At 43.0% G+C, this 27,500-nt stretch overlaps 1 protein-coding gene across 2 annotated transcripts in view; it reads right to left on the reverse strand.

Annotated features, from left to right (window-relative positions):
• LOC143276567 (cubilin-like) overlaps positions 1 to 27,500 on the reverse strand; it is a 168,401-nt gene that overhangs the window by 130,159 nt on the left and 10,742 nt on the right. The window contains exons 2-11 of one of the 2 annotated variants that reach the window (XM_076581155.1): positions 26,316 to 26,445; positions 22,738 to 22,785; positions 21,600 to 21,716; positions 20,207 to 20,335; positions 12,037 to 12,195; positions 7,503 to 7,541; positions 6,360 to 6,461; positions 5,119 to 5,222; positions 2,677 to 2,806; position 1 (exon numbers count right to left, since the gene is read on the reverse strand). The exon at position 1 is cut by the window's left edge and continues 174 nt beyond it. In XM_076581155.1, the coding sequence (XP_076437270.1) occupies position 1; positions 2,677 to 2,806; positions 5,119 to 5,222; positions 6,360 to 6,461; positions 7,503 to 7,541; positions 12,037 to 12,195; positions 20,207 to 20,335; positions 21,600 to 21,716; positions 22,738 to 22,785; positions 26,316 to 26,445 (959 nt within the window). Of the gene's footprint in view, positions 2 to 2,676; positions 2,807 to 5,118; positions 5,223 to 6,359; positions 6,462 to 7,502; positions 7,542 to 12,036; positions 12,196 to 14,095; positions 14,153 to 20,206; positions 20,336 to 21,599; positions 21,717 to 22,737; positions 22,786 to 26,315; positions 26,446 to 27,500 lie in introns of both variants that reach the window. The other variant, XM_076581156.1, reaches the window with a different exon arrangement.

Raw genomic sequence — 27,500 nt, forward strand, 5'->3', positions numbered from 1 at the left:
CCTGTCGCACACACACACACACACACACACACACACAGAGGCACAGAAAAAAAACATGCAAGAAAATGCAAAACATGTGGTGAATAAGAAGATGAATATCATTTTCTAGACATTTAAATGTATTTGATATGAATACTTACGTAAAGATTTCTTTTGAGATATAAAGTCTGAATTCACAAAATTTGATGATAATGATACAGTGAATCAGTTGTGTAATTACGATCCCGTACAACCCCGACTTGCAAAATTCAAATATGAATGTTTCGAAGAACATGTCATGTTTTGATTAGAACACATTACATTTAGTTTAGTTGCGTGGTTTTATGTTGTTGTTTTTTGGGGGGCATTTTTTGATTGTGTCTGTAAACCATTCACACGGTTTTCATGACAAATAAATATTATTCTGATGATGATTCTGATTCACACACATTTACACACACACACACTCACACAGTCACACACACACACACACACACACATACATACAGAGACACGCACAGACACACAGACACACACACACACACAAGCATACACACATACACAGCCACAGAGACACACTTGCACAAACACACACATACACACACACATACATTCACACACACACACACACACACATTCAACCCCCCCCCCCACACACACACACATTCACACACACACACACACATTACCACACACACACACACACACACACACACACACACACACGCACACACACACACACAAGCATACACACGCACACACACACAAACTCACATACACACACACACACATACATTCACACACACACACACACATGCACACTCACACACACACACACACACACACACATCTGAATCTATGATTTACCGCTTTATTTATTATTTGTGAAATTTTTATATGTGCTTTCGGTGGCGGTTTGCTTGTGTCATATGAGGGGGTATGTGTATGTGAAACAGGGTGTGTTGTGAATTCGGGAATGTGTACGTGTTTTTGTGTATGAGTGCGAAACAGAAATGCTACCGTGTATTCCAATGTCGCACGATTCTCGTATGTATGTATCTACATATGTTTTTACTTTTTTTTACGTTTTTTCTTTTTTCTCTCTCTCTTTTCTTCTTTTTAAACTTATTTTTTTCAGATGGCTTTATGTAAAAAAAAAAAAAAGCCGTTCTTGCTTATTCAATTACCATCTTGAAATGAAAATGTTGGACTTGACAACCAGTGTTTGGGCACGTTTCATAATCGTTCCAGATTCACTTTCACTTTCTCAATGAGGCGTTAATGAGATCACACCTGCAAGACAGATGTTTGACAAGCAGCGCTTTGGTCTGGAGTGCATGCATATAATTATATTTGCCTTCCCATCAGAGTGCATTTCTTCCACACAAATTTGCCAGAGGACAAATCGTATGCTGTCAGGGTTTAAAAAATAATTTTTTTTCAGTGTGTCAGTTGCGTGCTGCACACAGGACCTCGGTTCCTCGTCTGATCCGAATGACTGGACGCTCAGTTTGATTTTTCAGACAAAACTTGGGAGGAGTGGGCCAGACAGGGATTCAAACCCACACCCTCGGGGACGCTGTATTGGCAGAAAAACGTCTTCAAACATCCTGCCCAGCCCACGCCTGTCACACTCTCACAGCTACACAAATACACAAGCATGCAGTCCAGGCCTAACTGAACGCGTTGGGTTATGCTGCTGGTCAGGCATCTGCTTGGCAGATGCAGTGAAGCGTACATGTCCGAACGCAGTGACGCCTCCTCAAGAAAGCGAAGCTGAAGCACATCACATGATGTATGATTTTCGATTTATGTTCGTATCTTGTTATGTACTATCCCCCCCCCCCCCCCCAATATTCCTTGTGACCCCGGTACACTTGGTCCTAAAGACATATTCTAATCTATTCTATTCTATCACAAAACAACACAAAGATCCGATAACGGGCGCATTGCCGAGTGGTTAAAGCGTTGGACTTTCAATCTAAGGGTCCCGGGTTCGAATCTCGGTAACAGCGCCTGGTGGGTTAAAGGTGGAGATTTTTCCGATCTCCCAGGTCAACGTAACGTGCAGACCTGCTGGGGCCTGATCCCCCTTCGTGTGAATACGCACGCAGAAGATCAATCACTTAAAGATCCTGTAGTCCGTGTCAGCGTTCGGTGGGTTATGGAAACAAAAACATACCAAGCATATATATATATATATATATATATACATATATGTGTGTGTGTGTGTGTGTGTGTGTGTGTGTATGTGTGTGTGTGTGAACAATCAGGAAATTAGGTAGGAACACTCAAGACTCCGAGCCACATCAGCAAACGCACATGTATTTTATCATTGGCTGAGCATCATCACGTGAGACCAAGGTTAGTAGCGACTGCCCTGGCCTCGTGATCGATAAGTCTAGAGCGTCTGGGAAATGTTACGACAGGAAAACATGTGACCAAGCTAAGTAATGGAAAATGAACTCGTCGGAACAATTATGATGTTGGCGTAATATCGGAACAATTATGATGTTGGCGTAATATCGGAACAATTATGATGTTGGCGTAATATCGGAACAATTTTGATGTTGGCGTAATATCGGAACAAACTGCAATCGAGCGTAACAAAATTCGGCGATGTGGTGACAGCTGGCATCTCTACAGCTTGGTCTCTAGGCGCAGTATAAGACTGCATGTCAAATGGAAATGTCTCACCCTGCCGGCGTGTGTGTTGGGGGCGTTGACACAGGTTCCATGCCCACAGAGTGCCTGGTGCGTGTTGCCCTGACAGTCATTCACAGCGGAGGAGCACAGCACCCCGTACCAGTTAGGGGCACAGTCACACCTGTCGTCAACAACAACACACACATACACACACGCGCGCGCACGCACGCACACACACACATACACACACACACACGCGCGCGCGCGCGCGCACACACACACACACACACAGACATACACACACACACACACACACAGAGGCATGCACACACACACAGACATGCACACACACGCGCGCACTCACGCACACACACACACAGAGACAGACAGACATACACACACACACACAGACACACACACACACACACACACACACACACAGACATACACACACACGCGCGCGCGCGCACACACACACACACATACACACACTCATTATTATCATTCAGACAAAAAACATCAGTAAACACACTTGCATTCAACAGAACCATGCCACATCAAGAAGCATGCTTGTTTACACAAGACGAACAAGAAACACGCAACTCCCCCCTTCCCATGTCACCAAGCAGTTTTGGGGGGCAGAAACAAATATTTGCAACCCTAATTTTTGTACTATCAGTGTGTAGTGTAATACGAAAGGAAATCCTATTCAATGTGTCTAGAGCTTGGTACAGAAAGGCGGGGCCCAGTCCTCCCCTGCCGAATTAATTTCCCCAACCGAAATCTGGTACCCTTAATTACACCAGGGTAGAGGGAGGAAAATCGGTGTGCCTTTCCCAACGTATATGTGTACATACTTGAAACTACTACACAAGTTAACGCAGGTACATTGATATAAAGAGGCGTGTACACATTCCTGAAACTACCAAACAAGTTGAGGCAGGTATACAGGTGTAAAAGAGGTGTGTTCACACACCTGAAAATACCTTTCAGAAAAAGACAGGTATATAACCACCGTGGCGAAGTGGTTCGCGTCGAGAAAAGCTGGGAGGATGCGGGTTCGATTCCCAGCAGAAGTGTTTTTGTTTTGTTTTGTTTTTTTATTAAGACCGCCGCAGGCTTCAACCCAGATTCAAATGTACTGTGGCCTAAAATGGGAAGCCTGGGACCACACAGTCAAGTATCACCCATTTCATGGGTGTGTCTGGGTATGTTGCTCAGATTTCCTGACCAACACTGCAAGTGTCTGTACACCTCGGGCCCGGTTAACGCAGGAATATCATTATGAAAGAAAGCGCAGGAAGTATAGCCTTGTCAAATAATCCCAAATTGCATGGATATCTACAGCAAGGTCATCATCACCATCCTCCTCCTCCTCCTTCATCATTAACAAAACATGTCCCAGAAGTCAATGGTCTTTCATGCCCTGCTCTTTTGGTGACCCCAGTTTCCATCCCCTTCCACTTCCGTGATTGGGGTGAGTCCTGTCAAAGTCTTCGGTGTCGGCAGAATCATGGGTGACTGCCGTTGGAGGGACACTCGGGGAGACGCTCACTCATTCTGGCTCCACGATTTAGCCATGATTGTCGTCAGTATGGGGCTCAGAAGGTTGTCCTAAGTACGGTGAATCAGAACAGAACACCACTGAAATGACTCAGTAGGTTGTGTCCTAAGTACGTTGAATCAGAACAGAACACCACTGAAATGACTCAGTAGGTTGTGTCCTAAGTACGGTGAATCAGAACAGAACACCACTGAAATGACTCAGTAGGTTGTGTCCTAAGTACGGTGAATCAGAACAGAACACCACTGAAATGACTCAGCAGCAGTGCAGGGTCTCGTCGGGCAATCATGGCGAACTAACATCGAAAGTCGGTACACAAGCAGGTACTGGTCATCGGTACAGAAGTATAAGGACGAAATCCAATCGCTTCGCCAACAGCTTTTCCCCCAAAGCAGTCAATGCCTTGTCTCTCGAACCAGTCCAGTATGATCAAAGAGAGTTGTGCAATCAACAACCCACTTACCTGAAGATCTAGTCATCAGCCCCATCCACACGTGATATGCAGCTTATGTTTAAATGTGTGTGTGTGTGTGTGTGTGTGTGTGTGTGTGTGTGTGTGTGTGTGTGTGTGTGCGCGCGCGCGCAAGTTCTCGTATTGATATGCACATGTGTGTGTCCTAAATTCTACTGTATCTGTGTTTGTGTATGATTTTCGATTTATGTTTGCATGCACCCTTATTTACTATTACCCCCTCCCCCCAATACCCCGGTACACTTGGTAACAAAAACATATTCTATTCTATTATATTCTATAGTTCCCTGCGGACTGTCATCGCTGGGACTCCGACAGACAAATCCGGGAGTGGCCGCGTATGAGTGGTGTGGGAGTAATGCCAGTGAAACGGTGCAGATGATGGACAAACAACAACAAGAAAAAGAAGAAGAAGAAAAAAAAAGGTAAGTAGGTGTAAAGAGGTGTATGAACATACCTGAAGCTACCGTACAGGTTGGCACAGGTCGCTCCATTCTGGCAGCCCCGGTCTGTTCCCGCAAACACCGCGCATTCGTTGACGTCAGCTGAGCACGTGGTTCCCTAACAACCAATCAGAACGATGCTTTCATATATTAACCAACCAGAACGATGTTTTCATACCTTAGTTAATCAGTCTTAAGCTTTCATACCTTGGCCAACCAGAACGATGTTTTCATGTATTAACCAACCAGAATGATGTTTTCATGTATTAACCAACCAGAATGATGGCTTTATACTTCGACCAACCAGAACGATGTTTTCATGTATTAACCAACCAGAATGATGTTTTCATGTATTAACCAACCAGAATGATGGCTTCATACTTCGACCAACCAGAACGATGTTTTCATGTATTAACCAACCAGAATGATGGCTTCATACTTCGACCAACCAGAACGATGTTTTCATGTATTAACCAACCAGAATGATGTTTTCATGTATTAACCAACCAGAATGATGGCTTCATACTTCGACCAACCAGAACGATGTTTTCATGTATTAACCAACCAGAACGATGTTTTCATGTATTAACCAGCGAGAACGATGGTTTTATACCTTGACCAACCAGTATGATGTTTTCATACCATAACCATCCACAACGATGTTTTCATCACTTAACAACCAACCGGAGCCATACTTTTCACACCTCATCAACCAGTCAGCTCCATAATTTTCATAGCTTGACAACCAATCATAACTCTGCTATTCACACCTTTACAAAATCCACCCAGTCTGTCTCTTTCCCCTTAAATCTAAATAATCAAATTTAACTGAGCATTATTACATGCACACAAAGAATACAACTATTCGGGTTTGGTTAACAAGATTTTGTGCATTTATTTTAATCTTTTCACGCTCTCAAAGTGACAAAGAGAGGTTTATTCCGGCTAATATCAATGTGAACTATGACGACGGGTGCTTTTTGTCATTTTCGGTTTTCTGATTCAGGGAAATTGCTATCTTTTGATGTGCCGTATTCCTTTCGTTTGTCACATTGTCTGTCTGTTTTTATCTTTGCTTGTTTTTACAGTTTATTTCTATCAGGAAAAAAAATTGTATCGTATCGTGTCCTATCTGTCTGCGTGTGTGTCTTTGTGTGTGTGTGTGGGGGTGGGGGGGGGGGGGGGCGGGGGGGGGGGGGGGGGGGGAGGGCGTAGGTGTGGGGGTGGGTGGGAGGGTGGGTGTCCACACACTCACCTGGAAGTTGTCTGGGCACTGACAGAAGAAACCGTTGTAGGAATCCACACAGGTGCCCCCGTTCTGACACGGGTTGCTCTGGCACTCGTTGGTGGTCAGTAACTGCAATATACGTGACGTTAGTGTGGTCAGTAACTGCAATACACGACGTTAGTGTGGTCAGTAACTGCAATACACGACATTAATGTGGTCAGTAACTGCAATATACGACGGTGGTGGTGGTCAGTAACTCTAACACGTGACGTTAGTGGTGATCAATAACTAACACATGACGTTAGTGTGGTCAGTAACTGCAAAACGTGACATTATTGTGGTCAGTAAATCTAACACATGACGTTAGTCGTGGTCAGTAAATCTAACACATGACGTTAGTGTGGTCAGTAACTGCAAAACGTGACATTATTGTGGTCAGTAACTCTAACACATGACGTTAGTGGTGGTCAGTGAATCTAATACATGGTGTTAGTGGTGGTCAGTAACTGCAATGCATTAGTGGTGGTCAGTAACTCTGACACGTGACGTTAGTGGTGGTCAGTAAATCTAACATATTACCTTAGAGTTGGTGAATAGCTCTAATACATGGTGTTATTGGTGGTGAGTAACACTAACGCATGACGTTAGAGGTGGTCAGTAACTGTTATACATGACGTTAGTGGTGGTCAGCAACTTCCACATGTGACATTTAGTGATGGTCAGTAACACTACAGGTAATACGTGACGTTAGTGATGGTCAACAACAGCAAGACATGCATATGTGTGTGTGTGTGTGTGTGTGTGTGTGTGTGTGTGTGTGCGTGTTGCATCAGAGTCACAATGAATTATTTCACCAATAATAACCTCATGATAACGCACATACCAATAATAATAATAATAATAATGTACATTTATATAGCGCCCTTTCTCACTAAGAACTCGGGGCACTTTACATGAAAGAAAAATGTTACAAATTACATAAATCATTCAAGACCACTGTCTATCAAAACCCCTCCCTCCCCCCCTCCATCCCCCCCCCCACACGCACTCTCCCTTTCCCACTCCTCACTCATCCAAAGTGAGCTGACATGGGTGGTGTTGGAGAACAAGGAAGCTGAGAGTACCTATGTATAGGTTTTAAATGATAATATTTATTATTTCGCAACCTACCTGCTGAAGTCTTTGTACTGTCGTTTCTAACGTCTGGACCTGTGCAGACACCATCAGTGCATGTTCATCATCATCATCATCATCATCATCATCATCATCATCATCATCATCATCATCATCATCATCATCATCATCATCATCATCATCATCATCATCATCATCATCATAGTGGTGTGATGGCCTAGAGGTAACATGTCCGCCTAGGAACCGAGAGAATCTGAGCGCGCTGGTTCGAATCACGGCTCAGCCGCCGATATTTTCTCCCCCTCCACTAGACCTTGAGTGGTGGTCTGGACGTCAGTCATTCGGATGAGACGATAAACCGAGGTCCCGTGTGCAGCATGCACTTAGCGCACGTAAAAGAACCCACGGCAACAAAAGGGTTGTTCCTGGCAAAATTCAATAGAAAATCCAATTCGATAGGAAAAACAAATAAAACTGCACGCAGGAAAATATTTAAAAAAAGGAAAAAAAAAGGGGTGGCGCTGTAGTGTAGCGACGCGCTCTCCCTGGGGAGAGTAGCCCGACTTTCACACAGAGAAATTTGTTGTGATAAAAATAAATACAAAATACAAAATACAATACAAAATCCTAACAAACATAACAATATGGCTGATAGTACTATACTAGTAACAACATCAATCGAACAGTTCCGTAGCGCGCTCTTCTACATACACAATACAGCTCAACATGCTGAGCCCAAAACCTACTGTATCCCAATGGCGTGCACAGTACCATTAACTTTCTACGTAATCGTTCCAGGATAAAGTATACTCCAATTTGGAAATTAAATCATTTCACAGCATAGGTTGTTGTCAACACAATTATCTAAAGGTAATAGTCTAATATGGATCATAGGAAAACATTATGACCGGTGTGAAACTGGGTCTCTGATAGTGTGTCTGGGGTCCCAAGCAATGGCTAAACAAGAAAGGAAAACAAATCTAGAAAAAAACAACAACGTTGAACAGTTAATGGAAAGTTTTTTCTTGGTTTGAAATCAGTTAAAGGGAAGATTTCACACACACACACACACACACACACACACACACACACACACACACGTAATAAATATCCTTGAGAGTTTTTCTGTCCTCCCATATCACTTTATATGACACACGAAAATAATAACATTATTTCAAAATACATCGGGAAAGAGAGATAAGTTAGGGTTGGTGATCTTACCATGAATTAAAACAAGAGAAGAGCAAATTTTCTCTTAGAAAATCCTCACAAGCCATGCACCATAAAACTGGTAAAAATACAAACAAGTAGAAACATTTACAGCTAAATTTTATGTAGAGATATATCAGATAATAAGATAATTATGAATCTGACCAATAATCAAACTGTACCGAAAAAACAATGTGGCTTAATGGAACTAAGTAGACTTCAAGAGCACACAACGAAAATGAACCAGATAGCATCAAACATTAACCACATGCAGGTCAAATACCTAATGACAGCATGCCTAATTTGACATGCAAACATATCTTTTATTTTTGGTCAAACTTATGACCCAACAAGACGCAAACAAAACCACAATCAAATGCATACGCAGACACGAAAAATCATGCAGGATCACACCTGAACTATGTGCTGTTTTTAACATGGTCAACAAGCAAGACAAAAGCTGGGTAATCTCCTATTTCAGTATCCTAAATTCAAGGATATATCTAAACAGCTATTTTGTGCATAGCTGAAACCATATCAGTATTAGTAGAGGTTATGACCCATTCTGTGTGGCTTTCGTCTCTGAAGGTCAATTGTTCTTAATCTTGATACAGATTCAGTCACTACAGCAAATGTACATCATCTTGCCGTGTACATAAAAGCATCTGCAATGACAAGTTCATTCAATCTATGCCAAAGACAGCTTCTCTTTCTGTTTGCACCCCCTCCCTCCCCGCACCCCCCCTCCCCTCCAAGCCATACAAAGGTAAACAAATGAAAGGGCGGCGTGAGCCGATAAGAGTCGGTTCGTGTTCATGATACAGGTCATTTCGTATCGGTTTTAAGACTAACTCTTGATTTCAAAGTTGGATTGAACGCTTCATGTTAAGACTATCACTCATGATTTCAAAGTTGGATTGAACGCTTCATGTTAAGAATATCACTCATGATTTCAAAGTTGGATTGAACGCTTCATGTTAAGAATATCACTCATGATTTCAAAGTTGGATTGAACGCTTCATGTAAGACTATCACTCTTAATTTCAAAGTTGGATTGAACGCTTCATGTCAAGACTATAACTCTTGATTTCAAAGTTGGATTGCACGCTTCAGGTAAGACTATAACTCTTGATTTCAAAGTTGGATTGAACGCTTCAGGTAAGACTATAACTCTTGATTTCAAAGTTGGATTGCACGCTTCATTTAAGACTATAACTCTTGATTTCAAAGTTGGATTGAACGCTTCAGGTAAGACTATAACTCTTGATTTCAAAGTTGGATTGAACGCTTCAGGTAAGACTATAACTCTTGATTTCAAAGTTGGATTGAACGCTTCATGTTAAGACTATCACTCATGATTTCAAAGTTGGATTGAACGCTTCAGGTAAGACTATAACTCTTGATTTCAAAGTTGGGTTGCACGCTTCAGGTAAGACTATCACTCATGATTTCAAAGTTGGATTGAACGCTTCAGGTAAGACTATAACTCTTGATTTCAAAGTTGGATTGCACGCTTCAGGTAAGACTATAACTCTTGATTTCAAAGTTGGATTGCACGCTTCAGGTAAGACTATAACTCTTGATTTCAAAGTTGGATTGCACGCTTCAGGTAAGACTATAACTCTTGATTTCAAAGTTGGATTGCACGCTTCATTTAAGACTATAACTCTTGATTTCAAAGTTGGATTGAACGCTTCAGGTAAGACTATAACTCTTGATTTCAAAGTTGGATTGAACGCTTCAGGTAAGACTATAACTCTTGATTTCAAAGTTGGATTGAACGCTTCAGGTAAGACTATCACTCATGATTTCAAAGTTGGATTGAACGCTTCAGGTAAGACTATAACTCTTGATTTCAAAGTTGGATTGCACGCTTCAGGTAAGACTATAACTCTTGATTTCAAAGTTGGATTGCACGCTTCAGGTAAGACTATAACTCTTGATTTCAAAGTTGGATTGCACGCTTCAGGTAAGACTATAACTTGATTTCAAAGTTGGATTGCACGCTTCATGTAAGACTATAACTCTTGATTTCAAAGTTGGATTGCACGCTTCAGGTAAGACTATAACTCTTGATTTCAAAGTTGGATTGCACGCTTCAGGTAATTTCTCACGTGCTTTCATTCCAAATCCGAACGAAAATGTTCATTTAAACAAGTCCAAGAATCTGGTATACTAAAAATGGAAATTACCCACCAACAGTCATGCATGATAACTTTTGTGCTCTGTACCTATAGATTTGATCAAAGTTAACTCGCTGAAAACAGAACAGAAAAGAAAAACAAAAAACAATAAAAACAAAACAAAAACAACACAGCATGCAACATGCGTCATCAGGTTTCACCACAACGTCACACATGTGACGTCAAAACAACGGAGGCTGCATGCGGACATAGGTACGCTAGTTGTGAAAGACTGATCGAAGACAATCTGGTGGATTGTACAGAAAACTACAACAGGAAAACACCACGTACAAACGAACTGTGCAAATGCTGCAACCCCAACAGAATCTTCGATACACGCCCACATAATATACCCTGTTCAGACGAAATCTGTTGTTGCTCTCTAAACTTCGCTCCCCTTAAAGGACGACTGCGTTGTTGGGAGGCCAGGCTGACCACCAGTGGAATAATATATATATCTTCGTGTTCTTTCGATGTATCTATCTGTCTGTGTGTCTGTTAAATCTGTGTATATTTCCCCGATCTATATTTTTAACTATCTCACTGACTGCCTTTTGTCTACGTTTTCTCGATCTTTCTTGGTTCTCTCTATCGATCCAGAAGATCGATCTGTCTGTCTATGTTTGAGCGATAATTTCTTGTTCCATTTAGTTAGCTATTTATTTATCTCAGTTTTCTCGTATACTCTTGTTATATCTGTCTATCTCTCAAGGCCTGACTGAGAGCGCTGGGTTACGCTGCTGGTCAGGCACCTGCTTGGCAGATGTGGTGTAACGTATATGGATTTGTCCGAACGCAGTGAGGCCTCCCTTAGTAACTGAACTGAACTCTCTCTCTCTCTGCTTGTCTGTTTTTTTTTCTCGATCTGGTCCACTTGTATTTGTGTCTGTTTGCTTCCTCATTCATCCGTCTGTTCACGGTTTGTGAGCCCCACCCTCCTCCATTTCTACTCCTTGTACCCCCCCCCTCCCCCAACCTCCCTCACCCCCGAGTCTCCAACCCCTCCCCTCCATCCCTCCCGCTTCTCCATGCAGGTCAGACAGGGCAAAGGTCACACGTGGCAAAGGTCAGTGCTGTGAGTGAGGAAGATCCATCCAGGCGACTTCACCCCCACCCCCACCCCCAGCCCCTGATGACGTCATGCTCAGGGGTAGCAGTAGTGACACGTGCACCAATACCCTGTTCGTCAGAGCTCGAAACCTCCGCCTCATGGCTCGGCTAAGTCTTCCCCCGCTTCCTCTTCCTCCTCTTCCTCCTCCTCTTCCTCCTCTCCCCCCACCACCACCGCCGTCATCGCTGGTGCTGCTCGAGTCACTGTCATCGTCGTCGCTGTTGACCTTGGAAAGCGACGAGCAGTGTTAAGACAAAGAGGGTGGGTGGGTATGGGAGTGTTGCCTGGCCAACAGAGCGGTCATCGGCTGGACTTCTCCCGTGGTTACGTCCTTGACGCAGGAAAGGGCAGGGCAAGGTAGGGTTGGACAGGGCAGGGTAAGGTAGGGTAGGGTTGGACAGGGTAGGGTAAGGTAGGGTAGGGTTGGACAGGGTAGGGTAGGACAGGGAAGCACAGGGTAGGGTAGGACAGGGTAGGGTAGGGCAAAATAAATAAGATTCAAACTGCAACAAAACTCTTTGATTAGTGAACGGAGATAAAGCAGCTGAAATAGAATGAATAGTTTCAGTGCATACGACATACAATTTTCAACAACAACAACACAACAAGCCCCTGAAAGAAACCGCAACAGAAAAATATCACAAAACAGAGACGCAACAGGCACTGAGCATAATCAAACACTTACAGATGAAATCTCGCATAGCTCGTTACGGCCAGGGGGGAAGTAACTCATCTCCACTGTGTCTGAAGACTCGGCATAGGAAAGAGGGTCCCAGTCAACTCCTTCCACCCTTTTAACCTTCCCAGGTACCCATTAACACCTGGGAGGAGTGAGGAAAATCGGAGTAAAGTGTCTTTTCCCCAGGACACAACACCATGCCGAAACAGGGCCTGGAACCCTGATCACTGGTGAACACTGGGTCACAGGTCCAATGCTCGTCCGACTCAACCACAGTGCTCCTTTATTGAACCTACACAAGGACAACAAAGGGAACATGACACAGACAGACTGTGACAAGCAACGAAGAGAGGGAAGGAAATGTACGTTCAGTATTAAACATTTTGTGAGACTGAACAGAACATCATTACTTGAAATGTCGTAGAGGGGCACCGTGGCAGAGTCAGTTAGGCTTCTGGTCCAGTGTTCACCAGTGATCAGGGTTCCAGGCCCCGTTTCGGCATGGTGTTGTGTCCTGGGGAAAGGCACTTTACCCCGATTTTCCTGACTTCACCCAGGTGTGAATGGTTACCTGATTTCGCTAGGAGGAGGTAAAAACGGCGCAAGGAGAGGAATGGGTCCCGTCTTCCTGAGCCCAGTCCTTGACACAGTGGATATGAATTTTCTGCCCCTAGGGCTACAGGACCTTTAATCAAGGGGGTGGAGTGGACACACTGAAGGGGTCATGCAAACCCTATGGTGTGCCTGGCGAGGCAGTTGATCAAGCAACATATACATACACACATACTTCCAGTGTGAAGAAACGGCTGAGGCGTCATGCTGTATACTTTGTATCAAAGTCAGCCCTGTCCGGCTATGACCATCAGTACAACAGATGAGACATCTGCTGTCCAGACTATCTGGGATTGGATTTGTTCACAGTGGAGAGTCTTCCCCAAGTTGCATCCTCACTTTATGTTCCCTGTTGGGGATGGTCCCCAAAGGCCGAGTAGCCCCCAAGGCTGCAGCACATAACAGCCAGTGCTGCCTTCGTGATTTATGTATACTTACTGTGTGTCTAAGCCCTGAGGTGTCTCAGGCTTTCTGTATACTTACTGTGTGTCTAAGCCCTGAGGTGTCTCAGGCTTTCTGTATACTTACTGTGTGTCTAAGCCCTGAGGTGTCTCAGGCTTTCTGTATACTTACTGTGTGTCTAAGCCCTGAGGTGTCTCAGGCTTTCTGTATACTTACTGTCTGTATAAGCCCTGAGGTGTCTCAGGCTTTCTGTATACTTACTGTGTGTCTAAGCCCTGAGGTGTCTCAGGCTTTCTGTATACTTACTGTGTGTATAAGCCCTGAGGTGTCTCAGGCTTTCTGTATACTTACTGTCTAAGCCCTGAGGTGTCTCAGGCTTTCTGTATACTTACTGTCTAAGCCCTGAGGTGTCTCAGGCTTTCTGTATACTTACTGTCTGTATAAGGCCTGACGTGTCGTCTGTGCCCAGTGTTGACGTGAGGGACGTCACCTGACGTGATCAACACGAAACGAAACGCATGCACGACATGCCGACATTCAGGGGAGACAACGTGCTCATTCACATGCCTTGATCGGGGTGGGTGGGTGGAGGGGGGGGGAGGGAAAACAGGGCAGAGAGACAGACAGACAGACAGAGAAACAGAGGGAGACAGACAGAGAGAAAGATAGAGACAGACAGACAGAGAAAGAAAGACAGAGGGGGGAGACAGACAGACAGACATACACACAGAGAGACAGACAAACAGACACATGGATACAGGGAGAGAAGAGAGGGACAGAGTGTCGGGAAAAGAAAGGAAAAGGAATGAGGAGGAGGATAGTTAAAATCATGCACCATCCCTACCCTTTCTTCACTCTTCACCTTTCTGCTGACAACTATCTGCAATGTGCTCTGCTTCTTTTTGTGATATGTTTCTGCTGACACTGTTGCACAATGTTGTCAATGTTTCTGGTAACACTGTTGCACAATGTTGTCAATGTTTCTGGTAACACTGTTGCACAATGTTGTCAATGTTTCTGGTAACACTGTTGCACAATGTTGTCAATGTTTCTGGTAACACTGTTGCACAGTGTTATATAATATTTCTGCTGACACTGTTGCACAAGGTTGTCAATGTTTCTGGTAACACTGTTGCACAATGCTATATAATATTTCTGCTGACATTGATGCACAATGTTGTCAATGTTTCTGGTGACACTGTTGCACAGTATTATATAATATTTCTGCTGACATTGTTGCACAATGTTGTCAATGTTTCTGGTGACACTGTTGCACAGTGTTATATAATATTTCTGCTGACATTGTTGCACAATGTTGTCAATGTTTCTGGTGACACTGTTGCACAGTGTTATATAATATTTCTGCTGACATTGTTGCACAATGTTGTCAATGTTTCTGGTGACACTGTTGCACAGTGTTATATAATATTTCTGCTGACACTGTTGCACAATGTTGTCAATGTTTCTGGTGACACTGTTGCACAATGTTGTCAATGTTTCTGGTAACACTGTTGCACAGTGTTATATAATATTTCTGCTGACATTGTTACACAATGTTGTCAATGTTTCTGGTGACAGTGTTGCACAATGTTGTCAATGTTTCTGGTAACACTATTGCACAGTGTTACATAATATTTCTCCTGACATTGTTGCACAATGTTCCTGATGATATGGTTGCAAAATGTTGTCAGTGTTTTGGTGATATTCTTGGAAATTGTTGTCAGTGATACTGGTGACATAGTTGGAAAATGTCGTCAATGTTTCTGGATGAATGTTTTACATAATGTTGTCAGTGTTTATAGTAACACTATTGACCGATGTTGTCAATACTTTCTGGGGGGTGATTCCATGGTGCAGAATATAACATGCAAAGTACATACAGCAAACTGGAACAGGGCAAACAATCCTGGTATCTCTTTTACTATGTGATGAAGGGTGCCTATCCATACCCTCAAAAAGAAAAAAAAAGAAAAAACAAAGAAAAAATACAGGTACACACGCAGACGGACTGACATGCATGTTACGAAGAAAAGTATCACGATTTTCTCCCTCTGTGTCTCTCTCTGTATATCTGTCCCTCCCTCTCTCGCCCTGTACATATATATATATATATATATATATATATATATATATATATATATATATATGACCCCCCCTCTCTCTCTCTCTCTCTCTGTCTCCTGATGGCTGATCAAAGTATTATTGAAAAAGTCCATTTATTTGCTTTAAATGTAAGCATTAGAACTCCAAATGATCTAATCTATGCAGTGACAGGAAGGTATTCACTCTATGTAACAACATACACTATATGTATAACATTTTGGCTTAAGTTAGTGACTGTGCCTTCACATCGTTTACCATTCAAAAGATACAAAATGCTTTACAGCTTACACTGTAACAATAAAAACAACTGGGTTCTCAATGTGTGTTTCACATTATACCATTATGGATTTCGACATGTTTTGGAAAATCAATGGGTGGCCTTCTGTAAGGGATTTTTCGTCTCTACTCAAACAGAATGTAAAAGATTGTTTATTTGAGGATTGAAATAGTGATGTTTCAGGAAAACGGTTTTCTTTTTATACTTCATTTAAATCAGTTCCTGACATTTCCCAACCTGTATTTGAAATAAGTAACACTGATGTTAGAAAAGCATTATTACGCTTCAGGTTAGGTGTTTCTCCCTTTAAAAAAATCACAAATATCGCTTCATTGCCCAATCACCTGAGAGCATGTTCTGTCCATTTTGTAAAAATGCTCTAGAATCTGAAATTTACTTTTTATTTTTCTGTTCTAACTATGGCCACATCAGGGTAAAGTATTTTCCCTGCAAATTTTTCTCCCGACCATCAGCGTTTTATATGACACTTTTGATGGCCAGTGACAAACACTGTAAAGTGGTTGCATGGTATTATTTTTGAGGCTTTGAAAAAAGAGACATTTGGATTTATAGAAAGTGCATAACAGTTAACAAAATATGACAAACTGACAAACACTGTAAAGTGGTTGCATGGTATTATTTTTGAGGCTTTGAAAAAAGAGACATTTGGATTTATAGATTAGTGCATGACAGTTAACAAAATATGACAAACTAAAACGTGCTTAAACTTAAATACCTCCTTAACCGAAAAAAATATCAATTGCACTGTTATGTTTGTGTATGTCTGTACTTTTGTTTGTATGTGTACTGATATGTATTCATTGTGTTGTTTACTTACGTTTGGTGTTTTTTTTTTGCTGCACATTATTTTTATTTACATTTCCTTGTCCCTGTGACATAGGCATATGGCGCAGTACATTGATTCATCTGAGTTCTCTCTGTCTCCCCTTCTCTCTCTTTCTGTCTCTGCCTTTGTCTCTCTCCTCCCCCTCCCTCTACATATCTGTCTCTGTCTTTGTCTCTCTCCTCCCCCTCCCTCTACATATCTGTCTCTGTCTTTGTCTCTCTCCTCCCCTCCCTCTACATATCTGTCTCTGCCTTTGTCTCTCTCCTCCCCTCCCTCTACATATCTGTCTCTGTCTTTGTCTCTCTCCTCCCCCTCCCTCTACATATCTGTCTCTGTCTTTGTCTCTCTCCTCCCCCTCCCTCTACATATCTGACTCTGTCTTTGTCTCTCTCCTCCCCCTCCCTCTACATATCTGACTCTGTCTTTGTCTCTCTCCTCCCCCTCCCTCTACATATCTGTCTCTGTCCTTTGTCTCTCTCCTCCCCCTCCCTCTACATATCTGTCTCTGCCTTTGTCTCTCTCCTCCCCCTCCCTCTACATATCTGACTCTGTCTCTCCTCCCCCTCCCTCTATATATCTGACTCTGTCTTTGTCTCTCTCCTCCCCCTCCCTCTACATATCTGACTCTGTCTTTGTCTCTCTCCTCCCCCTCCCTCTACATATCTGTCTCTGTCTTTGTCTCTCTCCTCCCCCTCCCTCTACATATCTGACTCTGTCTCTCTCCTCCCCCTCCCTCTACATATCTGTCTCTGTCTTTGTCTCTCTCCTCCCCCTCCCTCTACATATCTGTCTCTGTCTTTGTCTCTCTCCTCCCCCTCCCTCTACATATCTGTCTCTGTCTTTGTCTCTCTCCTCCCCCTCCCTCTACATATCTGACTCTGTCTTTGTCTCTCTCCTCCCCCTCCCTCTATATATCTGACTCTGTCTTTGTCTCTCTCCTCCCCCTCCCTCTACATATCTGACTCTGTCTTTGTCTCTCTCCTCCCCCTCCCTCTACATATCTGACTCTGTCTTTGTCTCTCTCCTCCCCCTCCCTCTACATATCTGTCTCTGTCTTTGTCTCTCTCCTCCCCCTCCCTCTACATATCTGTCTCTGTCTTTGTCTCTCTCCTCCCCCTCCCTCTACATATCTGACTCTGACCGGCTCTGTCTCCGTGTCTCCGTCTCCCTCATGTAGACTGACATGCTTGTAAACATACAAGTCCGAAAAAAAAGTCACCATGCAAGAACATGCGTGTACATGCAGTCAATCACACAAAGAAAGATGCACACACACACACACACACACACACACACACACACACACACACACACACACACACACATCCCACACCACACAGACAAATACACGCACAGGGCAGAACAAATGAATGAAAAATAATGCGATGTGAAAAAAAATCGAGAAATGGAAAACAAGCAAACAAATAAACAAAACAAACAAGCAACAACGACGACGACGACAACGCAGAGCATTGCACACATCACGCACATTTCTTAGACCATGTTTCAGCTTTATGCTGAACATCGGGAAATCCCAGATCCGGCGTAGCATCACAATCAATGAACTGACAACTCTCACAAAGACAGCTACACATTTCAACATGTCATCACACTCATCGCCGTAACACTCAGGATCAAGAGTGAAAATTGACAATGACTTGTACACCGGTATAACAAAGAAACAGAGAGAGGCACACAGAGAGGGAGAGAAAGAGAGGGTGGAAGGGGAAAGAGAGTCAGAGAGAGATATAAAGAGAGAGGGGGAAGGGGAAAAAAGAGGCAGAGAGAGAGAGAGAGAGACAGAGAGAGACAGAGAGAGAGAAGAGAGAGAGGCACGCACACAGAGAAAGAGAGAGAGCAGAGAAAGGTACACAGACACACAGAGGAGAGAGAAAAGGAAAGAGAGAGAGAGAGAGAGAGAGAGAGAGAGAGAGAGAGAGGCAGAGAGAAAGGCAAATAGAGATAAAGAGAGACAAGAAACAAAGATAGAAAGAGAGAGAGAGAGGACGGGAGAGGAAGGCGAGGAAGCGAGACCGAGAGAGATAAAAAAGACCAAGAGAAATACAGACACAGAGACAGACAAATAGAAAGACAGAAAGAAAAGCGAGTGAAAGAGAGACAGAGCAAGAGGGTGATGGGTGGAGAGAGAGACACAGCAAGAGGGTGATGGGTGGAGAGAGAGACAGAGCAAGAGGGTGATGGGTGGAGAGAGAGACACAGCAAGAGGGTGATGGGTGGAGAGAGAGACAGAGCAAGAGGGTGATGGGTGGAGAGAGAGACACAGCAAGAGGGTGATGGGTGGAGAGAGAGACACAGCAAGAGGGTGATGGGTGGAGAGAGAGACAGAGCAAGAGGGTGATGGGTGGAGAGAGAGACAGAGCAAGAGGGTGATGGGTGGAGAGAGAGACAGAGCAAGAGGGTGATGGGTGGAGAGAGAGACAGAGCAAGAGGGTGATGGGTGGAGAGAGAGACACAGCAAGAGGGTGATGGGTGGAGAGAGAGACAGGGACAAACACACAGACGGAAACAGGCAGTAAGTCAGTCAGCCATACAGATCGACAGAAACAAATACACGAAAATATTCATCCACAGGTCATATTCCACACACAGAAAGAGAAGAGAGAGAGAGAGAGAGAGAGAGAGAGAGAGAGAGAGACAGAGACAGAGACAGAGAGAGAGACAGAGAGAGAGAGATACTTTCCACAAAGATACACCCACTCGCTCATTCGACCTACGTTGAATACAAGACATGCTCCCTCCGGCACACACAAACACACACACACACACACACACACACACAAGCATACACACAGACACGCACACACACACACACACACACACACACACACACACACACACACACACACACACACACTCACACACGTTACCCATTCTTTATCTATGTTTCTACATTTCTTTCTTCGTTTTTTTTCTCTCCGCTTTCTTTCTTCCGTCATTCTTTACTCTCCTCTTTCTTCATTCCTCCCTTTCTTCCTTCTTTCCTTCCTTCCCGATTTTCTTCCTTACATCTTCCCTTCCTTCCGTCATTCCTTTTCTTCTTTCTTTCCTTCCTTCATCCTTTTCCTCCGTTCTTTCTTCCTTCTTTCCCTCTTTCCTTATTTTCCTTCGTCTTTCTTTCTTTCGTTCCTTCTTTCTTTCCTTCCTTTCTCCCCACCTCCCCCGCCCCCTCCCAATTTCTCCACATCGCTGATTCACCATACTCACTCCTCTGCCCTACTTGTTCCCAGCAAAGTCACGATTTATCATTATGATTTTTTTTTCTCCTCGGGGTGGATGTGAGTCGGGTGGAAACGTACCCGATTCTCCAGCGTGCTGAGGCGGCTGTCGAGGGCGTTGAGGGAGGAGCGTACCCGGCCTGTGGGCTGAAGGTTGTCCAGGCGGGACTCTACCGTCAGCAAGCGGCTGTTGGCGTTGGTTTGCTCCACCTGGCAGGTCAAAATGATGATGAAGATGGTAACAATAATGACGACAACAACAACAATAGTAATAATAATAATAATAACAATAACGATAACAATGATGATGATAACAGCAACAACAATGATAATGATAATGATGATGATGATGATGATAATAATAATAATAATAATGATGATGATGACGATGATGATAGTAATAATAATAATAATAATAATAACAACAATAATAATAAAATCTAATACAAAATATAAAGTACACACATACGTACACATACACACACACACACATGCACACACACACTCGCACATACACGCACATGCGCATGTGCAGACGTACTATAACAATAGTTATGCATTAAGACTGATCAATTATTTAAGAACTGAATTGACTGGGGTATAAAAACTGTTGTGGATTCTAAGAGTTTTCAGTCTGGGAAATTGGTAGCGTTTCCCTGAAGGTAACAGTTCATAATATTTTGATGGTATATCTGGCTGTCATCGCTTATGATCTGTGTTGACTTTTGTTTCATACGTCTGTACAGCTCATTCAGAGCTTCTTGTTTGACACCAACTGTTTTGCTGGACACATTTACAATTTCACTCAATATGTTCTTGTTCCTCACGTTTAAAGTTCCATACCAGCAGATAAACGAGAAAGTTAAAACTGATTCAATGAAGCAGCGATAAAATCTCTGAAAGAATTTTGGGATTGACCTGAATGTTTCTGAGCTTCTGTAAGCAGCAGATGCGAGACTAAGCATTGCGATGACGTTGAAAGATTCATATAGCGCGTATTTCCAGACTACATCTGCTCAAACAACAACAACAAAAAAACACAAAAAAAAAAAAAAAAACAAACACAAAAAATACTGCATGATCCACACACACACACACACACACACACACACACACACACACACACACACACACACACACACACACACACACACACACACACACACACACAGAGTCACCGTTGTTATTTTATCTCTGTTTCTCTTCAACATCTTCAATCCATCATAGCCTATGAAACTGGTTAATTTAGTGTTTAACTCTTTGTATTGTACATGCGCAACGAGTGCTGGTTTTTATAATGAAGATTAGCCTCTCTCTTTTCTCTCTCTCTGTGTCCCTCTCTATATCACCCATATTTAATTATCAGTACTTCACTCCACACCACATCGCGTCTTCCCTAAAGGAGAGAGAGAGAGAGAGAAAAAAAAAAGAATATCGTTTTTTTTTTTTTTTTTACCACAACGTGTCACCATACCGTGTTTTTCACTTGGTTGAAGTTGGTGGTCAGAGTCTGCAGCTGACCCGGAAGTGTTTGAAGTGAGGTCACTGAACTTTCCAGGTTGGCCAGTTGTGTCTGCACACTACTGGGGGCCTGATAAAAAAAATAAATAAATAAAAATAAAAATAAAAACAGGTTTGCCATTTGTGTTTGAATGATGCTGGGAGCCTGAAATGGGTAGGCCAGTAACTGAATGAGTAATGCTAATAAATAAAATGAGACTCATTCAGTCGATCAGAAATTCAATCAATCAATCAATTAATTAATCAATCAGTTAATAAGAACCGTTTATTCAGTTGTCGTATTGCTGCTGGGTGCCTGAAAGTGGTAGGCCAGTAAATTAAAAAATGCTGAATAAATGAAAAAAAAAGAGAATAAATAAACAAAATCTACAAGTACATAAATATGACCAAGAAATAAATGAACACAAAAGCACGTACATTAGTAGTTCAGAAATACACAATTGAATTAGAGTATAATTATTTCAAAAATCAATGTGTTCTAGACTTTAAAAATATATTGCTTGACATCAACTTCAGTTGCCGAAAAAAAAAAAAAAAAGGAGAAAGAAAATGGTAAAACAGGAGAGCAAATCATTTACGCACAGTTTTATGTCTGTCTGATTTCACGGAGAATTCTTTGCGTCATTACTAGAAATCAAAACTGTATGAACTGCTGTACAAGTTAATGTCTCCAACAGCTTTCTCATAATTCACTCTTTTAAGTTTCAGTGATCACACAAACGGACAGAGGTGTGTCACACGAACACACACACACACACACACACACACACACACACACACACACAAATATACAAACATGCACATTTGCAAGCAAGGGCACACCGCACACACACACATACACGCGCGCGAATAAACACATACACACAGGCAAACCGCATACACAAATATGCGAGCACCAAGCATAACACGAACACACACACATACACACACACACACACTCTCTCTCTCTCTAATAGTAAAGGGTGGCAGCTCTCTCCATACACAAGGTACACAACTTCAAGTACACAACTTCTCTCTCTCTCTCTCTCTCTCTCTCACACACACACACACACACACACACACACACACACACATCACAAGAGCACACTCACATCTGTGGAGCTCCTCAGACGCTGAATCTCGTCTCGATTCCCCTTCGCCTGAAACAGCAGTGAGAGAGAGTTGGGGACCACTTAGTCTGCTCAGTCACTGATCTGTCATCCTGCTCAGTCACTGATCTGTTGCTCAGTCACTGATCTGTTGCTCAGTCACTGATCTGTTGCTCAGTCACTGATCTGTCATCCTGCTCAGTCACTGATCTGTCATCCTGCTCAGTCACTGATCTGTCATCCTGCTCAGTCACTGATCTGTCATCCTGCTCAGTCATTGATCTATCATCCTGCTCAGTCACTGATCTGTCATCCTGCTCAGTCATTGATCTATCATCCTGCTCAGTCACTGATCTGTCATCCTGCTCAGTCACTGATCTGTCATCCTGCTCAGTCATTGATCTATCATCCTGCTCAGTCACTGATCTGTCATCCTGCTCAGTCATTGATCTATCATCCTGCTCAGTCACTGATCTGTCATCCTGCTCAGTCACTGATCTATCATCCTGCTCAGTCACTGATCTGTCATCCTGCTCAGTCACTGATCTGTCATCCTGCTCAGTCATTGATCTATCATCCTGCTCAGTCACTGATCTGTCATCCTGCTCAGTCATTGATCTATCATCCTGCTCAGTCACTGATCTGTCATCCTGCTCAGTCACTGATCTATCATCCTGCTCAGTCACTGATCTGTCATCCTGCTCAGTCACTGATCTGTCATCCTGCTCAGTCATTGATCTATCATCCTGCTCAGTCACTGATCTGTCATCCTGCTCAGTCATTGATCTGTTGCTCAGTCACTGATCTGTTGCTCAGTCACTGATCTGTTGCTCAGTCATTGATCTGTCATCCTGCTCAGTCACTGATCTGTTGCTCAGTCACTGATCTGTTGCTCAGTCACTGATCTGTTGCTCAGTCACTGATCTGTTGCTCAGTCACTGATCTGTTGCTCAGTCACTGATCTGTTGCTCAGTCACTGATCTGTTGCTTAATCACAGATCCATCGCTCTGCATAGTCACTGACCTGTCTGCTTAGTCATTGATTTGTCAATCTGCTCTGTTGATGATCTGTCAGTCTGTTTAGTCATTGATCTGTTAGTCTTCATTGATCTGTGTGCCAGCTTATTCACTGACTTGTCTGATTAGTCATTGTTCTGTCAGTCCGCTTTGTCAATGATTTGTCTGCTAAGTCATTGATATGTCTGATTGGTCATTGTTCTGTCAGTCCGCTTTGTCAATGATTTGTCTGCTAAGTCATTGATATGTCTGATTGGTCCTTGTTCTGTCAGTCCGCTCTGTCAATGATTTGTCTGCTAAGTCATTGATATGTCTGATTGGTCATTGTTCTGTCAGTCCGCTCTGTCAATGATTTGTCTGCTAAGTCATTGATATGTCTGATTGGTCCTTGTTCTGTCAGTCCGCTCTGTCAATGATTTGTCTGCTAAGTCATTGATATGTCTGATTGGTCATTGTTCTGTCAGTCCGCTCTGTCAATGATTTGTCTGCTAAGTCATTGATATGTCTGATTGGTCATTGTTCTGTCAGTCCGCTCTGTCAATGATTTGTCTGCTAAGTCATTGATATGTCTGATTGGTCATTGTTCTGTCAGTCCGCTCTGTCAATGATTTGTCTGCTAAGTCATTGATATGTCTGATTGGTCCTTGTTCTGTCAGTCCGCTCTGTCAATGATTTGTCTGCTAAGTCATTGATATGTCTGATTGGTCCTTGTTCTGTCAGTCCGCTCTGTCAATGATTTGTCTGCTAAGTCATTGATATGTCTGATTGGTCCTTGTTCTGTCAGTCCGCTCTGTCAATGATTTGTCTGCTAAGTCATTGATATGTCTGATTGGTCATTGTTCTGTCAGTCCGCTCTGTCAATGATTTGTCTGCTAAGTCATTGATATGTCTGATTGGTCATTGTTCTGTCAGTCCGCTCTGTCAATGATTTGTCTGCTAAGTCATTGATATGTCTGATTGGTCATTGTTCTGTCAGTCCGCTCTGTCAATGATTTGTCTGCTAAGTCATTGATATGTCTGATTGGTCATTGTTCTGTCAGTCCGCTCTGTCAATGATTTGTCTGCTAAGTCATTGATATGTCTGATTGGTCCTTGTTCTGTCAGTCCGCTCTGTCAATGATTTGTCTGCTAAGTCATTGATATGTCTGATTGGTCCTTGTTCTGTCAGTCCGCTCTGTCAATGATTTGTCTGCTAAGTCATTGATATGTCTGATTGGTCATTGTTCTGTCAGTCCGCTCTGTCAATGATTTGTCTGCTAAGTCATTGATATGTCTGATTGGTCATTGTTCTGTCAGTCCGCTCTGTCAATGATTTGTCTGCTAAGTCATTGATATGTCTGATTGGTCATTGTTCTGTCAGTCCGCTCTGTCAATGATTTGTCTGCTAAGTCATTGATATGTCTGATTGGTCATTGTTCTGTCAGTCCGCTCTGTCAATGATTTGTCTGCTAAGTCATTGATATGTCTGATTGGTCCTTGTTCTGTCAGTCCGCTCTGTCAATGATTTGTCTGCTAAGTCATTGATATGTCTGATTGGTCCTTGTTCTGTCAGTCCGCTCTGTCAATGATTTGTCTGCTAAGTCATTGATATGTCTGATTGGTCATTGTTCTGTCAGTCCGCTCTGTCAATGATTTGTCTGCTAAGTCATTGATATGTCTGATTGGTCCTTGTTCTGTCAGTCCGCTCTGTCAATGATTTGTCTGCTAAGTCATTGATATGTCTGACTGGTCATTGTTCTGTCAGTCCGCTTTGTCAATGATTTGTCTGCTAAGTCATTGATATGTCTGCTAAGTCATTGATATGTCTGATTGGTCATTGTTCTGTCTGTTTGCATAGTCACTGATCTATCAGTTTGCTTTGTCACTGACCTGTCTGCTTAGTCTGTCATCCTGCTCAGTAATTCATCTGTTGAATTACATAACAAGATACGAACATAAATCGAAAATCATACACAAACACAGATACAGTAGAAATTAGGATATATACAAGTGCATATCAATGTAAAATGTTGTGCATACTCACACATGCACACACACACACACACACACACACACACACACACACACACACACACACACACACACACATCTTTTTATTCTCTAAGTTTGGAAGTTATTGTTTTAGCCAGATTGTTGTAAATGTTGTGATTTTTCCCCTTACCCTTTCCCTCCTTCCTCCCCCCGCCACCCCCACCCCCCCTCCTTTTTTTCTGTCTACTATCACTTAATGTGGATAGACATTAAATGAATTAACACACACATACAAACACACACACACACACACACACACACACACACACACACAAAGCTGCATATTACATGTGGATGGGGCTGATGACTAGACCTTCAGGTAGATGGTAGATGGTATATGACAGACGGAGAGAGAGAGAGAGAGAGAGAGAGAGACAGACAGACAGACAGACAGACAGACAGGCAGAAAGAAAGGGTGGCGCTCTCAGTGTAGCGACGCGCTCTTCCTGGGCAGAACAGCCCAATTTTCACACAGAGAAATCTGTTGAGACAAGAAAAAGTAATACAAGTACACTTCGACGACTACTACTGACCAGCTGAGCGATATAGGTGAGGTTGTCCGAACCGATGTAGACATTGCCGCCGACAGAGGGCCGCATGTAGATGTTTTTGCTTTGCCCACATTGCAGCACCAGGTTTCCGTTCTCCGTCAGCAGACGCGGCCTGCACAGAAAGGTGTGGTACATTAGTTCAGATCAGCTGTGTATTTCTATATATCCTGTGTGTGTGTGTGTGTGTGTGTGTGTGTGTGTGTGTGTGTGTGTGTGTGTGTGTGTGTGCAGGAGGCAGATCTATACATCTGAGCAATGCCTGTCTGTCTGTCTGTGTGTAGGAGTCAGAGTCTGTCTGTATGTCTGTCTGTGGGATTCAGCTTTGTGATCCAAAACTCCACCTGTCTGTATGTCTGTCTGAGTCATCGTTGTAGTTTTTAGTCTTCTGTGTGTGTGTGTGTGTGTGTGTGTGTGTGTGTGTGTGTGTGTGTGTGTGTGTGTGTGTGTGTGTGCTTGAGAGAGAGAGAGAGAGAGAGAGAGAGAGAGAGAGAGAGAGAGAGAGAGCGAGCATATGAGGATGCACGCAGTAAATTGTCAGCTACATTGTCTTCATCTAAAAAAAATCGTAATGCATGCAACCACGCTTTACCACGAAGAAACCATTAAACTGATTAGGAATCACTGTAAGATCCGTTTGGACACCATTTGATTCTGCGCACACACACACACACACACACACACACACACACACAAGAAACACACACAACACACACACACACACACACACACACACACACACACACACACACACACTACACGCATACCAACTGATGTAATTCAAGAAAGGGGCGTGATATGATCTACGTCTCGTGTTGGTACGATGAATACGGGTGGTGTGCTTGATGCAAATTTATGGACACAGAATTAATTGTCACATTTACGGGTATGTCAGTTTGATTGGTCGTCGTCTTCGACTGACACCACGGCAGACAAACAGAGAGACAGAGACAGAGAGAGAGAGAGACAGAGAGAAAGATTGAGAGATAGAGGAGGGAGGGAGGTAGGGAGAGGGAGGGAAATAAAGAAAGAGGGATAGAGAGAGAGGAGAAAGAGAGATGTGAAGAACTTATTGAACAAAGGATATGTGGTGGAACTAACAAAGATGATAACAAAATCAAACAGAAATATCTGACTGTACATAACGAAACCCATTGTGAAGAGAGGGAG

The sequence above is a fragment of the Babylonia areolata genome, chromosome 32 (genome assembly GCF_041734735.1).
Source record: "Babylonia areolata isolate BAREFJ2019XMU chromosome 32, ASM4173473v1, whole genome shotgun sequence".
NCBI lineage: Eukaryota > Metazoa > Mollusca > Gastropoda > Neogastropoda > Buccinidae > Babylonia > Babylonia areolata.